The sequence below is a fragment of the Bombus impatiens genome, unplaced genomic scaffold, assembly GCF_000188095.3.
Source record: "Bombus impatiens unplaced genomic scaffold, BIMP_2.2 scf_1275, whole genome shotgun sequence".
Classification (NCBI taxonomy): Eukaryota; Metazoa; Arthropoda; class Insecta; order Hymenoptera; family Apidae; genus Bombus; species Bombus impatiens.
In genome coordinates this window covers 27,858-44,888 of record NT_177694.1, presented here as the reverse complement: position 1 = coordinate 44,888, position 17,031 = coordinate 27,858, and the positions used below count along the sequence as shown (strand labels likewise).

Below are 17,031 nucleotides of genomic sequence, written 5' to 3'. Positions count from 1 at the left end.
CGTTTTACGATTCTATCAGGGGATCGGAGAAGGTTATTCGTTCGTTCGTTTATTATGGACATATTTTCATTCATGCGACTTTACTTATACGTATAATAATAAATACGAGCGATTGTTACTCGGTAATTCGTCGAGTATGATTCGTCACAAATTTCCTATGCTTTTAAGAACACGTTTTAAATGATTAGTCGTTAAATCTCTGATCTTTCATCTATCTCAGCTACTGTCGTCATACGTTCTGTTCAGAGTTTAAACGTCCGAAGGTGCATTTTGTAACACGAGTACCTTTCAGAAGAAAATACGTCTAAGGTTTCTTGAATATCGTGGAAATTTTTTGAGTAACAGAAAGTTTCGATATCGAATTTCGAAGAAGAGTTTTTAACGTGCTTTTTAATCGTTTCGCTTAAGAGGTACTCGGTAGAAGAGAGCCACACGGAAATGAAGGTAGAAATTTCTGCGGATACAGGGTTTGACCACGTCAAAGGTATCAGGTTCTTGCTTGATCCTCTCCAGAATTCTCCGTAGCTTCATTGGGAGATCACAGTGAGATCGTGTTTCATGATGTCGAACTCAGGTCGTAAATAAACGCTTTCGTAAGCCTGCCGAGTATCACTGTAAGCGTGAAAAAGGTACGAGGAGAAGCTATAACCGAGAAGTGCTGATTTGCGAGCACAAGAGAGAACGCGCAGGAAATCGAGAAATCAATGTTTGCGGTTTAAAATTTAATATATGTCGGTAGTAAATTTCATCGGAATATTTTAACGTTAATATTAAATATCGTTTAATAATTTTAATACCGGTAGATGTTGTATTCATTACTGGCATCTCCTGTATCCATTACCGGATTTATTTAAGTACGCTTGAAATTCAAATTTTTCGCATGTTCTGTTTTAAATAACGATAAAAAATATGTCGAAAGCGAATGTTATTACGCAACCAACTCGATTTAGAAAATTTTATTCATCGACGTTAATATAAAAGATGCAGTTTTACGGAAGCTACCGGTGAAACTAAAAAACCCGGATTTTCTCGAGTGCATTTTACCGATATCGTCCTTTCTACTCCTTTTTTCGTCTTCATCCCCCGTAGGTTTTCAGAGAGGAGCGCATAATCTATAGACGAACACATCCGCAACCGGTCAGAGACACTAGTGTGCCGATGTTGACAGGTTATTGGCAGTTCAAGGGCTGAAAATGCCCGACCGGCACTATCGGTCCCCATTTTCCAGCTTTACGATGACGACCATTGTTATTGGCATAGTAGCCCTACCAGCGGAAAATTGTTGGTGATAGGGAGGGTGCGAGTTAAAAGAGCGAACTCTATTATCGAACACGGCAATACACTTAATCACTTCTCTATCGGAAATAGAGTATGGTTCTTTTTTTAACTTCCCAATGGGTACTTCAGCTTGGAGGTCTTTTGTTAAAACGTTTCCCACTGGTTTTATTCCAAAAAGTAAAATCCAGTTCTTCCGCTTAATCATTAGATTTTATAGGTCAGTACGTTAGAAATGTCATTATCGAATTCCTAAAATGAAATCGGAAAAATATTAACCAGGAACATGAGCAAGTTGGGTATCTCATATAACATTTTCGTGGCCAAGCAGCGTGGTCAATAAAATACGAGATAGGATTTAGTTCGAAAGATATCAATTTATAAATTTCTGACTTGTTTCATATTTCCTGGTACATCGATCGAATATTAACATCTTGTGGGTAATCTAAACGCTATAAATTTCTGTCAGACTCTAAAACCTTTTCAATCGATCCGACGATAACTTTCCTTGACAAATGTGCTTTACACGAAATAAGATGATTTCCTTGTTTTTTTTTATAAAATTATTTCGCATGCATATCTATTTCTAGAAGCGAATAATATTTTTCTAAACGCGTAAAATCGGAATACGCTGACTTCATCGTATTCTTAAAATTTAAATTATTATTTCTTCGATCAAAGTTATATTTAAAAAGAAAAGTTTTCGAATACAAACGTACGATAAGCGTGAATCATTAAGGGGAAGTAAAGAAATTCTCGTACCTTCTACGGTGATGACGACGATGACGCCGTTTCGATGCGTTCCGTGTGCTGCTTTCCGGTTGAATGGTGAACACTTCCTCGACGTTTTCCACGTTCGTGGTTTTTATTTGATTCACGTTCTCAGTAGTCGTGGGAAACGCGTTCAACTCTTGAGACGTTCTCAAAAATGCTTCCATCGATTTTGTAGCGTTCACGTTCGACGCCGTTTGCGAGGCTTCACGCCCTTGTTTTCGAGCGGAATGTCTTTTCTTGGTTGGTGGGGTGGTTGATTCTAGCCTAAACATTTGATATTTTTTACGAAACCGCTTTAAAATCATCGAAACCTTGGGAATTAGAAACTACAAATTCAATATTTAACTTAGAAATTCAGAAATTCAGTGTTCAAAATTGAAGTTTGTCTGTCTTGTGAAATTTGTGTTTACTATAAAATTACAATAGAATGCGGAGGAAGATAGTTAAAACCTGTACCATAAACGAGACTCGTGTCATTTATAGAATATTTCCAGCAGAACAATAAATTAATATACGCGCAACATAACATCGACAAGCATGTAAAGCGGGCACAAGATACATTCTATATCATCCGCTTTTAATTAATACTACTGATACTAAAGGTATCTAAATACTTTTAATTGGCACTCAAAATACGAAAATGTATCGCTTCGTTTCGTAGGTTTTCAGATAAATGTACATATCACCACCCTGTTGTTTATTTTAAATACCCGACCAATTCTCCAACAAAATATTCTACGAATTCGTATACGTAATATCGTCTATTAAAATAATTCGTTCTCTCGAAAACAGAAATCACGAGTACCATTAAAAAAGTTAAATCTGCTCTTACACAACAAAATATACGTTTAAAAATTCATTACGAAAAAAAGCTTAAAAATTACACGAGGATAGAAACAGGTGCAATAATGTAGAAGCATTTCGCATTAAAAAATTCTCTGTGAAGCGAAACTCGCTATTCCTGGCGTTTGAATTAACTTGTCCGAGTCCCATACTCAAAAAAAAAAAAAAAAAAAAGAAATAGGAGAAAATGAGAAAGAAAGGTTACCACCTAAGTGGTGTGACATGGCACGTATTTTGAGTTGAAAATCTCAGATCATCGTCACGCTGGAAGCGTTCGCGTAACTTTCGCGTGAAATTTTCGTGCCGCTCTACCTGAATTCAACGCCTTCGTCCCTCACCCCAGGCCTAGCATCTTCGTTCCTCGCGTTAAAACTGAATCCACCCTCGAGCTCGCCGTCCATGCTGTATTGATTCCGGTCCACCATAATTGGTTCGGATTTCTCTTGAGAAGCCACGATCTCCTCGTTCTCCTGATGCGCCTCGTTAGCGTCATGCTCATTTTTAAATTGAAGGATCTCTGGAACGACACCTGTCGCTAGCATACATCGACCAACCGGCTACCTTAACGGATATACCATCCGAATGATGGAAAAGTTTGCCCGCAGAAAACTTTTTTACCTGTAAGACCCTCTTCTTCGACTTGGAGACCCTCTTTCAGCACCTCGTCCCGATACTTCTCCAGCTCTTCCAGGTAACTCTTGTTGAGTTTTTGCTGTCGCCATTCGGTCTCGTATTTGATATTCGGCAGCGCGATATCGCCCAGAAACCCACCTGGAACGTAAACATATCGACGCACACATTCATGAATCTATCTTGATACGAAGCTTATGACTAGACTACGGATAATTGATTACGCTCGTTTTATCTTATCTCCCGTTTCTCTGCTGTATTTTTCAACTCTTTCTAATCCTAATATCTTCGATTCTTCCCTCTGCGCATCTACCGAGTACTATTACTCTTGCTACGATTATAATTATAATTATCCGTATAACCTTTCGTTACGACAAAACGTCTTTCTAACCAAGTTGTGTTTGTACGTTCGAAATATTTACCCTTCCCTCTCGTGCGTGTAACGATACGCATCTGACATCGAGTTAATGCCATTTAATCGCGAGCAGGCATACTTGGCTGGTGAATCCGACTCGTATTCGGGAATTTCGTTATTTCGTATTTGAGGAGCAGCACGGAAGGAGCTGACGCTTTCGCGATCCACCGTATCCAGCGAATCTCGTATGTGCGCGTGCTGACAAAGATTGAACATTACCCTCCGGTGGCCACGTAATTCTCGAATTTACATTCCCCCGTCTGCACGTGCTTCGGACTTTCGACGTTCACCGTCCATATGTCTTGTTAGCGATACCAGCTGTGGGATAGCGAGTTTCCAAGACACTCGGCTGCTATAGCATGGCGCATTGCCTTATTATCAACGTTCATAAATCATGGAACGTGGTGTTATCGGTGAAGAGAGAGAGAGTTTGTTCGACTGCAGTTGTTTCGACCGATGTAAACAGCCTCGGTCGCGTTATCAGCTATCAGGAGCGGGTCGAAGATTCGTGACGAGAAAAGGAACGAATCGTTCGAATAGATCGCGCGAGAACAGGAAAGAAGTAAAATAGTTACCGAAGATTCTGAAAAATCACGTAAGGTACTCTTGTAAGGAATGATCGACCACCGTCTTTTATCGTTCTTCCACTCGGTTTTAACGACACGTACCGAGAAAAGATACGTTTACAGAGGACGAAGACCGCTTTGCTGGAAAGAAGGATTATTCAATTCCGTGTCAACCACCTGGTCGATTTCCTATTATTAGTTAGAGAGTCAGATGCTCGATGGAGAAATAATTAAATGATCGAGACGAAAGGGATTGTGATCGTTGCTGTTCCCAATGTTGATTCGATCAAATAGATTCGACTATTCCTGTTTTGGAACGAGGAAATCGCTCGGAAAAGAAAGTGGAATTAAACGAAACGGTTTTATGGAAATCTGTCTAAAATATCGGAAGCTTTGCACAAGTTGCTAGCCTATTATAGAGCATCGATCTTTCTATCGACCTCGTCTCGTCTCGTTCGGATTATAAGTGGCGTAAAGAACCCAACCAGCGGGGTGAACGTGAATGAATCGAATATAAGAAACGAGGAGGACGTTGAACGGAGGACAGTTATCTTTATTGGGAAAGTTAAAGCATCGTTCAAGAAATAGCTGTTAATGTACGATATTTGAATATCAGAAATTCGTGTCAACTATTCATTGATTATTGGCGTTGCAATATCCGCGTAACTGGCCAATATTAATAAAAGCTGCGTTAGCCATTTCTGTAACTGTTATAGACAAACAATGCCTGTCATAATAAAAAACAAATTAGCGAAATCTTGATTATTCGAATTAATCGTGGCACATAGTTGGATAATCGAATTTTTATGTTTACTAACACTTCTTACTGCTCGTAATCAATTCTGATTACCACATTAATGACGGTACACGCCAAGAGTCGTCTTAATTAACAATAAACGTTTGTAATTCATGTGCCGATGTAGTCAATTGAACAATTTTTATGAGAAATAGTTATATTACGATGCATAAATGCCTACCGAACCTGTTTTAGCTCGTAAAACACTTTGGGAAAACCATCGATCTTTCTCCTTATTTTCTGAGAATGCCTTCGGTAACAGGTTGCTCATAGTTGTCGATAAAGTTTTAAATACAAATTTCAAACGATCTGCTATCAACTTGCTAAAAATAACACGCTTCTTGACCTCTCGATTCCTTTTCTTTTAAACGTGCAAACGAGCAACAATGAACACCATCGTGGTACATCAACGTTATATCATGTTAAGTGGTAGATCCGTATAATTCGCACGAAACCAGTCGACGCTGCATTTTGGTGAAATGGAAGCGTATAAACGTCTAATTGAGTGGAGTCGGCGCGCGTGATTCCACGATCGTTGTGAGATTGCAGCATTCCACATGTCGTACGCTTCGTTTTTGGCCTTTGACCCCCGGTGGCAGGCGGTTTTGCTCGGTATCGTTGACGAAATACCCTCGCGGTCATGCTTATCGGTGTTTTCATAGCGGAAGGCTATTGTGAAAAATTCTGAATTTTACGCGCAGCCGCACTGACCTGTGCTCATCTGAGTAATAATTTTCTTCCTTACTACGCGGAGCACGAGTGACGTATCTCACTTCCCTTTTTCTATTTACTTTTTCTTTTTTTTTCCTTTTCTTTCTTTTTTAACCAAATCACGAAGTTATTTGTTTCAGTAAAAATTCATAAACTGTTTTTTTACGAGTTCTTTTAAAAAATCGTACATACTGTGGCTCGCAAAAATAATTGAACGTTTATAGACATTCTTTTAAATATATTACGCGTATCGTACAAAGGATTTTGTATGATACACGTGATTCATGTTCACTTTCGTCAACTACTGCATACTTATCTAATAATTTTCCAAATCTTTTATAGCGCTCTAAAACTGAAACTTTGTTTCGACTCGTTCAGAGGAAACAATTTCGTTATGTATAATTTTTACGGGCAGTCGTTCGTATATTTTCCACCTACAGAAAATTGTTTTCTCGACGATGGCACCTTCCGATCGACCGTCATCGCGAACGTAGAAATGCTTTGAAATATACTGTGTTTTTTCTCTCGTCGATTGTAATTTCGCAAAACGGCGTTAATTGTTTGAAAAATATCGCGCGTTCGAGTTTCGAGAGTCGTGATAAATTTCATGTTCGAAAATTTCCTGCAATTATTCGCGAAGTTCTTTTTCACGCGGCTTCGCATTGAACGGCTCAGGTATTAGCGGAACTTGGCGAGTCGCGAGTATTCGATGACACTCGTCGGCGATTCGTGTCAACGACGCCGTTGTTACTTCGATTCGAGAGCGTTCGTTCTCATTCACAAATTCGGTGAGCCGCTGTAACGATCGTCACGGATAGAACTTGTGCCACCAGAACCATCGAAACCAACGGCGGGAGACAATGCTTTCTCTTAAACTTTTCTTCGTACCATGCTCGATATTTCGATAACTTCCTAAATATGAGAAATTAATATTTTTTATAATATCGCGCGTTTTTATCTCTATTTCTATAGATGTTCTTATCGAAATAGACTGATTTGACTGACCGAGGGTCAATGTCGTATCACTGCAATTTACAGCCTGGTGATTCCACGAAAAGGTAATAAGTGTTGCTTCTAATTACCAGTTCGTCGTTAAATCCTACACCTTGATAAAATGCACATACTGTTACTGCAAAGTCGTCAAGGTATCTGTGTACTTAGAAGTTGTAATGCAAGTAAAGAGGAATATTTAAAGATATCAAAATTTCATTATTCGAAACTTACTCTTTGGAGAATGTCTTCGAAGAAGTGGTATAACGAGCAAATTATAATTTATTATCAAGTTTAACTTATTTTCTCTAACGCTTAATTACTACCTAATTACTTCGTTTTTACTTCAAGAGGTTATCCTTATCGGAGTTCACCTATTGACCGTAGTCGAAATTAATCTATCTACAGCGACTGGAATGTGAATTTTAAAGCATTCGTTTCTATATAGTACGTGTTATTGTTACATTGCCTATTTCTTAATGTGAAAGTGCTTATTGAAGAGAGTTGAAAAAACAAAGATAAGCGTACAACGTCATTATCTACGTGCAGCGACCAACATCTAACGTATGGTTAACAAAACACGTATTATGTAGCCATGTTGTAATATATTCAACGTAGACTGTGTATCTCAAACAAAGTACATGTTTGATCAGCTGTAGTTCTGTACGACATAATATGACGCGGAATCGCCTACAGCGGGGCAACGAAACATCATTTCGAGGATAAAGATCGATCCCGTTAAACACGAGAAACACTGGGAGATTGTTAGACAGAGAACGAACGTGCAATATATGAAAAACTAATGAAAACAAGGAAAAAAATGTAATGGAAATTGAAAAATCGACTTACATTTATCTTTTATGAAAATACATCCCAATTGAATAGTTAATTCTTAATAAAAATGTTTCCACCTCGGTTCTGGGAAAATTTTTAAGTTTCTCACCGATGAAGCACTATTTATCAGAGAAAATAAATCATTGGGAGAAAATAGGCTATTCAAGTATTCTTTCGTTCATTAATCAGTCGAACCGCGTTTACCATTCTCCGCCACAGATGCAAACACGAGTTTAAAAGCGAATCGAGTAAATGTTGACCTGAGATCGCATAAATATTGGTCAAACATCGATGTACCACGCGAGATCAACATTAAATGCGAATGTTTGTCGCGTGTCAATATTAATTGTTCGATAGAAGTTTATACTTCGCTTTTCAGGGCTTCCTTCTTCCTCCTTTTTATTTGTAATCACGGATTGAACAAGTGTTTACCAGGTATTCATTGTATAAAAGTAAACATGACACAGATTTATCGTTGAAGCTGATCGCCAGATATAAACCGAATTATCAATTAAAAGTTACGCAAATGTTATTGAAATGTTTTCGTATAAAGTCAAGGCTTTTACAGCGAGACTAGCACAGTGTGTGCCGCGCAACGTAAGATTTATGTAGCTCGGTAAATACATTGATCTCGCGTAATATCTAGGTCAATACGAAATCCCGTACATCGCGCAATTGAACGTAAGCCAACAACGAAACAGGCCGACTAAAAAATTATTCCACTGCATAGAAAGGACTGTCATGAATGTCTAATATAATACATCTAGAACCAGTATCGTCCGAATAAAATGGTTATTGTTTAAATATACGAACATATACGTTTCCCCTATAGAATTTTTCAAACGAACAAAAACATTAAAATTTTCCCAATTTTGAAAGAAATATTCCAGTGTTTCGCTTTGTCAAACATTTTGTACTTTCCAGATACGTTTCTAGATTTGTTTCAAACTCTACCGATAGATATAATCGTGATAGCCGAGTCTCCTAGCAATGCGAATAAAATTTCACGATATTTCGCGTAATACGGATAGTACATTCATAAATGGCGGGCTCATAAAAACCTGTGTACATCGATTTCGTCACTTGTACCACGTTTTGTGCTCCGAGCTCTCCGTATCTACTACAAAGCCAATACCACTTACAATAAGAACGCTATCTTTTCTTTCTTCGCGTCAGTTCAATACGAAGGGCATCCTGCGAGGAAGAAAAACTGAACGGAACACGAGAGATCGCCATTGTTACCCGGCTATATCTTATCGATAGACCCGATCGATTTCCTTTAATTAATCCAGTCATGGACCGCGTACATCGAACTCATCCCTACGTTGAACGTAATGTTGGCGTGTGTCCTATTAATGGCGGTGAATAATTTGTCTATCTAGAAATTAGCGAACACGATCCTGCCCACCGGGCCGAGTCGACGTCGATATCTCACCCTTCTGTTAACGAGGTCGCAATCGTCGAATTCGCCACCGATGAATTTACCCCGAGTCGTAAATACCGACTGCAATGTCGCCGCGACCGGTAACTCGTGGACAACGCCGGCTCGATTTATTCGATCCAATTAATTCTTTCGCGTTACGAGATACCCACTATGACGCGACTTTTTCTATGCGACATTATCGCGATCGAAAGCGTACATTCGTGAAAGTTAATTGGCAATTTTCGATACCGTAATTCTCGAATTCCCGATACCATAGAGTCGATTTAGGATTTTCAACGGTATGATTCATATTTCAAGCGTATTCAATGCAGTAAGTTTATAGTTTCCGAAGGAGTAACTCACGAAGTGGTTATAATTCCATCGAATTGATTCACCGCCTTCCGAGGACTAATTCACGCGCTTGTTATTTTATGGGGTTAATTTAAATTTTTATTGCACCGTCGGTGGTGATGGTTTATACGTCGCTTTTAATCGTCCAGGTGAAAATAATGCGCCGAATATTACGTGATAACGGTGTACTTTATATCCTATGTTTTATGCTGGCATAATTTTCTACAATGCATAAAGTCGTCGATTTTTTCAAGATTTCGTCGTTGCGCGACTCGAAGCGCGTAGTAACGTCAAATTTGTTCGACGTCGATTTAAAAGTAAGCGGAACGTGATTAATAATTCGCGATATACGGACGTATCTATGGACGTTAGGGTTTTCGTATATTTTTGATGAAGTTGACTGCAATGCTGATGAAACGGGTTGGCAGGGGTCGGGGGTGGAGGGGAGGGGAGAGGAGGTTCGTTCCAAAAGGACATGGTTTAGAGTTGGAAGGCTGACAATGTCAACTATGCGGATAATTACGTATGATGTGGTTCATAAAGTTCGTCTCGTGTTCCAAAATTCACTTGCCGCGTTCTAATTTACAATCTATAGAATATAATCACACGCGGAAACTAAATTTAATTTCTTAGCACATTAACTTCATATACATACAAATTACGCCACAATAAATTACAATATTCCATCAAAATTCATAATTTGTCAATTGAACGATATTGTTAATTACTAAATTACGATGCAAAGGGACGACGAATGAACTCATCTACGATACAATTTAAAAGGCAAAACACGAAATACATGCGGCGATCCCTTTCCTATTAAATCATGGAAGGATTAAAAGTCACCCCATTGATTCATACGCAACCCGCGAGCATTTAAACGTATCTGCGACAAAATCAGGATAAATAAATAAAATCGGCGAAACCTTTCCGATGGCCGGGATTAAACGCTGCCGCCAGCATTCAGATGTCCGATCCGGTTAATTAATTAGGCGCGTTCACGTACACACCGGGTATTGCCAGTAGTCCCTTGAGGGCTAGGGACGGGGGTCGAAATCGGCAGATTCACGGCGATACAATCGTAAATACGTCGTGGCTGGCAACGAGTATTAGGAACGTACGTATTAGTCAACGGACCGTGCACGCATATCCTTCCCTCCGTTGTGTTGTCCACGATTCATTAATTTATGGTGTTTCACGATCGTTTCGGTAAATCTGCAAGCGTAACGTCCATTTCCCCCGCAGCCCCTATTCACGTGACACCGATATTTTAATTATATCGTTCGCGGGACCGCACACGGCAGAACCAGCGTATTACGACGTCATGTCGCATTATGCGTACGTCCTATGCATTTGTCCCTAGGCTACTATTCCGTCGCATCCTATACCATCGTTCGTTTAACATTTAAATGAACCTTTTTTCCCTTAGTTTGCCTCGAGCAAGTTCCAGTTCTGTCGGATCTCGCGGTGTGTTTACCTTCTTGCACCTATCTCGTGCAGCTCTCCTTAATTCAGTCTCCTGCAGATATTGCGAAAACTTTCTTCCCAGAGTTTATAGGAGTTTTCTTGCTCGGCTGTTCGTCGTGTCTCACTGTTTACGCAAGTAATTCCCTCGTGAGTAAAGTCACATTCTTTATAGCATATTTTATATATTATTCGAGAGTTATTGGTCGCTATTATTATTTACGAGCTAACTGTGTAATTTGCATAAACACGCTGTAAACGTCGAAACCAGCGACAAGTACACAATGGATGAGAAAAGCTCTTCCTAAAGACGCGACGGGAATTTTGTCACTTCCAAAGATTCTTGAAGATTTCCAAGTTTTGAAAATCTCTCGAGAGTCTGATGGCCTGATATACGAAAATATCGAAGTTCCTGAAGTTGAACAATATTTTCAACGCCGTGTAATCAATTCGTGCGCTCTTGAAAGGAATATCAAGTATATATTTTGAATCGCGAACAATAGAGTCGATTCCGAGCAACTACTCGAAACGTTACATGTATAAAAAAGTAAAAAACGAAAGAGAGGGGAGAGAGAGAGAGGGAGAGAGAGAGAGAGAGTGGGAGAGAAACATAAACGACAAAAAATAATCTGTAGGATGATTGATCCACTCGAAATAAGTCAAGCGACATTGTCGCTTCTTTTCAATGGCCATCGAGAAGGGTTACGGAATATCGATAGACATTCGAGGGAAAACAAAACGAGAATCGTCAAATTCAATTTTCCATCGCGTCACGTACAGTACACCGTCGCTCTATGAATTTTGTTGCAGAAGCGTACGCACACCGGCGCAATCGGTTACAAACCGCATAATGCCAAACCCCTGTTCGCTTCGAGCCGGTGATTTCGTGCCATTCAGCCCGTGGATTCGCCGGAATATTTGATGCTTGGTTAAAATCGCATTCTAGACCTGCCAGTAATGAACCGGAACGATTAACTCTTATCGTCGAACAATTCTCAGTCGAAGCGATCGCAATTTTCGCGCGTACTCCCTTTCCTACGTCGATCCTGCGTAATATCATTCTTTTTACAGACATTCTTTTTTTCTTTGTAGAAAGCACGTATAAATAATTTATCAGGTATGTAATTTCGTTCGAGTTTAATTAATTCAGTTAGCGGAGAAACGCTGAGAAATAATCGCGCGAACGTTCTGCAATTTGAAAACGTTGATTTCAACGTGCAGAAGACGAGATTAGTACGACGCTTTTATTTTTTCGTTGAAATAAAGAGGTGCTTTTTGTGGAATTAGAGAATCGGAATGATTCTTTGGAAGCTATTATCAGGAGTGGCTGCAATTCGCCGGATGATACGGAGAGATTATTTTCGAGCCCCATTTCCTCGATGAAAGCCCCGCGACAACAGAATCGTACCCCTTATCTAACCAAGAAATTTTATCCTATCGTTAACTTTTAACCGCGTTCGAAAGTAGAAGCATAATTTTATCAATTTCTTTCGTCGGAGGCGTGGAACGGAGTCCGGACTGGAAAATCAGTAGAGAGCGTGTAACGAGCAAGATAACGTTCTTTGTGTACCATTCAAGCATTTGCTTCTGAATAACTCTGAAAGAAAATAAATTACAGTTACGCAATTCAATCTGCGTTTTCCATCGAGTCCTCGACTTTGCGAAACCTTCTTCTTACATTCTTTTTGAATTGGAAAAAGTACCGTGGAACTTCTGACTTTAATTTAAAAGAATTTCCTTTGTCTCGCGAAGAAATGGATATTCTTTGTCAATCAATTTCAAACGAGTCGTACAGCTCAATGAAAATAAGCAGATTTAGCTCGTCAATCTAAATTCTATTATTATTCCGACATCGATGGAACCATTCATCGGTAAGAAAACTAACTTTTCTAAAGTTCTTGGTACGTGCGTCTACGCTATCGTTTCCAGGAAACTCGGATTCACGCGGAGAGCATAATCTGTTCGAATTACGTCGCGATTAATGCTGAAACGTGTAAGGAGGTTAAATAACATTGAAACTGCGATCGGTGCAACCACAGGATTGTGGCTGACAGCCAAACGGAAGGTCGGAAGTGGTTCAATCTCCGAATCGATCTCAGAAGCCTCCTTTTCCATTTCCAGGACATTTGCAAGAGCATTGATGTTATGAGAAGGAGAGGGACAGACGGAACGCTTTACAGACCGGGCCAGACAAGAGCTACTTCCGGTTAGCTGGATAGAACGGGCTTTCCTATCGAACAACTTTCGATAGTTCGTCGAGCAATCGTATCGTCGATTCAATCTCCGTTAAATTTTCTGGGGATCTGCTTGTCTAATCTGTTACGTTTCTTCCTCCTTTTCTCTTTGCTCTTTCTACTTCATCGACGTTACTTTACCGATATTCATAACGCGCATGTTATTTCATTTCTCGATCACTGATCGAGAATAGACAGCGTTTTAAATCGATAAATATTTTGGCGAGTACGAGTGAAAGAATATCTTTGCAATATCGACCGTTTGTTTAAACATAGTTGTTTACCCGCAATGCGAGAATACAGAAGCAAAGATTACATTTCGCGCGCAGGAAAATCACGCGAAAACGAGTTCCACTCATAAACTATGCTACTTCGCGTTGAAACAGTCACTTTTGTCTTCCTAATTCCCTTTGTTTCATCCCCTGCAAGCGTAAAACAACAAGACGAATATGTGGTATATAAATCATAAGATGAGTTATGATGGCATTCCACGGGAAGCTTTCAGCTCTACTAAAATAAATTTCAAGTGTATTTCGGTCCTCGGCCAGGAAGTAACGTAGTATCATCTAATTAATATAATACTCGCCATTTTTTATCATTATTCGATTTGTGTGTTCATTCTTTTTCTTATTATTACACGTAATACACGTAATAAATAAAACCTGCCTATCCGAATCAGAATCTAAAGGAAAATTATTCAAATTGATTCTAACGTCGAAATGTATAATTTCAAAAATTCAAAGTAGGAGTTGCGATCTATTAAACTCTGAAAAAATCTGTAGATTATCTATATTATTCGGCTGTTCACAACTATAATAGCCCATCCATGTAATCCCTCGTTAGATCGCTCTGAATCGAGCGAATAGCAAGTAGCCCGCGTCTCTGGACGTTACTTTCGGGCGCGATGTCTCGGATTTTCAGCGACGAAATCATACGTTTCTTGTACGCGAGAAGAGCGAGAAAGAGAGACAGGCAGAGGAAAAGGGGCACAGCTCACCGACAACTTTTCGTAGCTGGGATTCGACGATAATGCGTCGTGCCGCGTTTCATACAGATATAGAAGCCCGGTGTACGTGTGTCGTATTGATTCGAATGGAGAAGCCTCTCGCATCGCAGCGAACCTCTATCGCGTCGGATTAAACGCTTGCGTATGCTACTGACGTCAACTTTCCGTCCCTTTTTTTCTCCCTCTTGTCCACTTCGCTCTCCCGTCGAACGATCCAGTGCAACTTGCGTCGATACGGAGATCTCTTTCTCTATTTTCTTCCCTTTATTTTCCCCTTCCTCTTCTTTCCTTTGCTTTTGCCTCTTTGTGCACCAAAGCTCTTTGCCATTTTTTGGATCTGTTGTTTCCACACTCGATCTAAGAGCGGAAGGCTCCTCCGAATCGACGAGCAAATGCAAGCGCGACGACTTTACACGTTGATTGTTTGCGTGTAACTCCAGATGAAAACTTCTCACACTTGACACTTTCTTAGTACATCGAGCGATTTTGCGAATTTTTTTCGAGCGTCTGAAGTTATTACACGTGCGCAAGAAAACGGACCATGCAATACGATGCGAAACTGAATCCTCTATAAACTCTCTAAACACACAGTCCTAAACATTCTATACACATTCGCATGATCTTCCTGCGAGAATTGTTCGCATCGAGAACCATCGTAAACGTACAAGCAACACCTTTGTTCCTATCCACGCTCTTGCTTTATCCCATCTCGCAGCTCATCCAACCGAATGAAAACGACACCGAAGATGGAAACACTTTTCCTCTTCCTTTTTCGGGCGGATACGATGTACCGGATATCGTCCAAAGAGCATATGTCCGAGGATCAATCGAAGTCGATGCAACTTGGGAAGGCGGCACATCCGCCTTTCTCTCTATCTTCCGATCAACCATCCAAGAGATGGCCTATCAACCCGTGACACGCTCATGGCGATCCGTATGGCTTTACCTTTGGCTGCACCCTATACAAAGGAAATGGCAAACCTACGTTTCTTCCTATTTATTCGCCGCGAACTGACAAAGAAGTTTTCGCCTGTACCGTCACCCGAGTCAAGAGTTTCGCTCTCTGGCCGTGAATTTGTTTTCGTGTCTCGCGGAATATGAGATTGACGTTGAATAATGCATCTCTGGCCCCTTCGACGAGCACAACGATCTTCGTTTTACGCTCTCGCGACCGAATCAACCTTTAATTGTATTCCGTTCTTCGTTCTGCGTCCATATTCGCACGCTGCTCGAAATAATTAGAGCTTTGTTCGCTCGCACGATTTTGCTGCTGCTTGGTAGATCGCGTCAGACTTTTGCAGTGACTTTCCTGTTGGGTAAACTCTTCAGCTGGACGATTTGGTCAAAGCCGGTAGAACATTAAATACTTTGACGTATCGCGAGAGATAAAAGGAGCTAGATAGGACATTTTAACTATGCAGGGCAGCGTACGACGTTGATCGTTCATCAAATTAATTAAACCACTATGTCGGTCGTTTGTAAGTGTATCGTACGATTATCAAGAAACGAACGAAATTTATAGAAATTCCGTATGGATATTATTTCGAATTTGAGTGGAAAAGTGGCCGATGGTCATTTCGGTCGAACGTGGAAGACGAGCATTCTGCAGAATCAAAGTCAGGAAGCGCGCTGCTACGCAGAAGCTAGCCGGACGTGATGAAAACTTATCCCTCAGGATTAGGTTGACTTCTCACCTGGGATGAGAGTCGACTCGCGGAAAAGGAAGACCCGAGTAAAAAGGAACGTCTGATGACCTCTGACATCGACCGAATGTTTTTCTTTCTCTTTTCGTTTCCATCTTCAGACTCATCTCACGATCGGAGGACATCCTTTGTCGCGCCATTTTCCATGCAATCTATTAGAAAACGAATTTTCTACCTTTTCCTTTTTTCATATCGATAGACAAAAGCAGGAGATTTATGAAAAATTACTTCGAAAATCGCGATTCGTTACTTTCAGAAGTGGACGAAGGATCGAAATAATATAAGGAGCCAAATACCGAAAAAATTACACGCGTTCTTTTCAATTTTTGTTGTTTTCCTTTTCCGGTACTACACTGGGAAACTTTATCTTTTCAGTTCCACTTTAACGTGGCAAAGCTGGGATGAACTTTGGATAATACGAAATTGAAATGCGTCGAAAAGAAACAATGTTCGAGAAATGCTTTTTAGATTCGTCGTAAGACTACCCATCCACAGGGCAGAACTGAACGGATAACAATTCGAAAGTTACCAATTTCTAAAGTCTCGATTGTGTCCGAACGATTGAAAAGTTTCTGAAGTTTATATATATTTCGGAGAAGTTTAACTTTCGCTTAAATCCACCTCAAAATTAATCCGCCGATATTCCCGATTTAAACTTTTATCTCAATATCGAACTTTGTTGTTGGAAAATTTTCTTTGAATGATAATATTATCCTTAATCGAGCGACTCGGAAGTTTTAAGTTTCGTTAGTTAAAGCCGATACAATTAACGTTTAATATTTCGAAAAACGAAGGACCTGTTTTCACAAACTAATTTATTGCAGGCAGATAATCGCCAACTTTAATCCATCGTGGTCAACGTAGCGTTAACGTAACGATTCATTTGCAACTTTTTTAATCAGCGTGCATTACGAAATTCTAGTTTTTAACACGGCGAGTATAAAAGAGCGTAATTCTTCGTCAAAAGAAGCCAACAAACATTGTTCTTCTTTACACCACACGCTTTTTCCAAAAAC

The 17,031-nt window shown here is 40.0% G+C and overlaps 1 protein-coding gene across 2 annotated transcripts in view; it reads right to left on the bottom strand.

The window, feature by feature from the left end:
* LOC100749456 (bone morphogenetic protein 1-like) overlaps positions 1-17,031 on the bottom strand; it is a 55,158-nt gene that overhangs the window by 16,209 nt on the left and 21,918 nt on the right. For both annotated transcript variants that reach the window (XM_033323870.1, XM_003493720.4), the window contains exons 2-4: positions 3,511-3,663; positions 3,205-3,409; positions 2,038-2,313 (exon numbers count right to left, since the gene is read on the bottom strand). In XM_033323870.1, coding sequence (XP_033179761.1) covers positions 2,038-2,313; positions 3,205-3,317 — 389 coding nt within the window. In that variant the 5' untranslated portion in view covers positions 3,318-3,409; positions 3,511-3,663. The remainder of the gene's footprint in view (positions 1-2,037; positions 2,314-3,204; positions 3,410-3,510; positions 3,664-17,031) is intronic.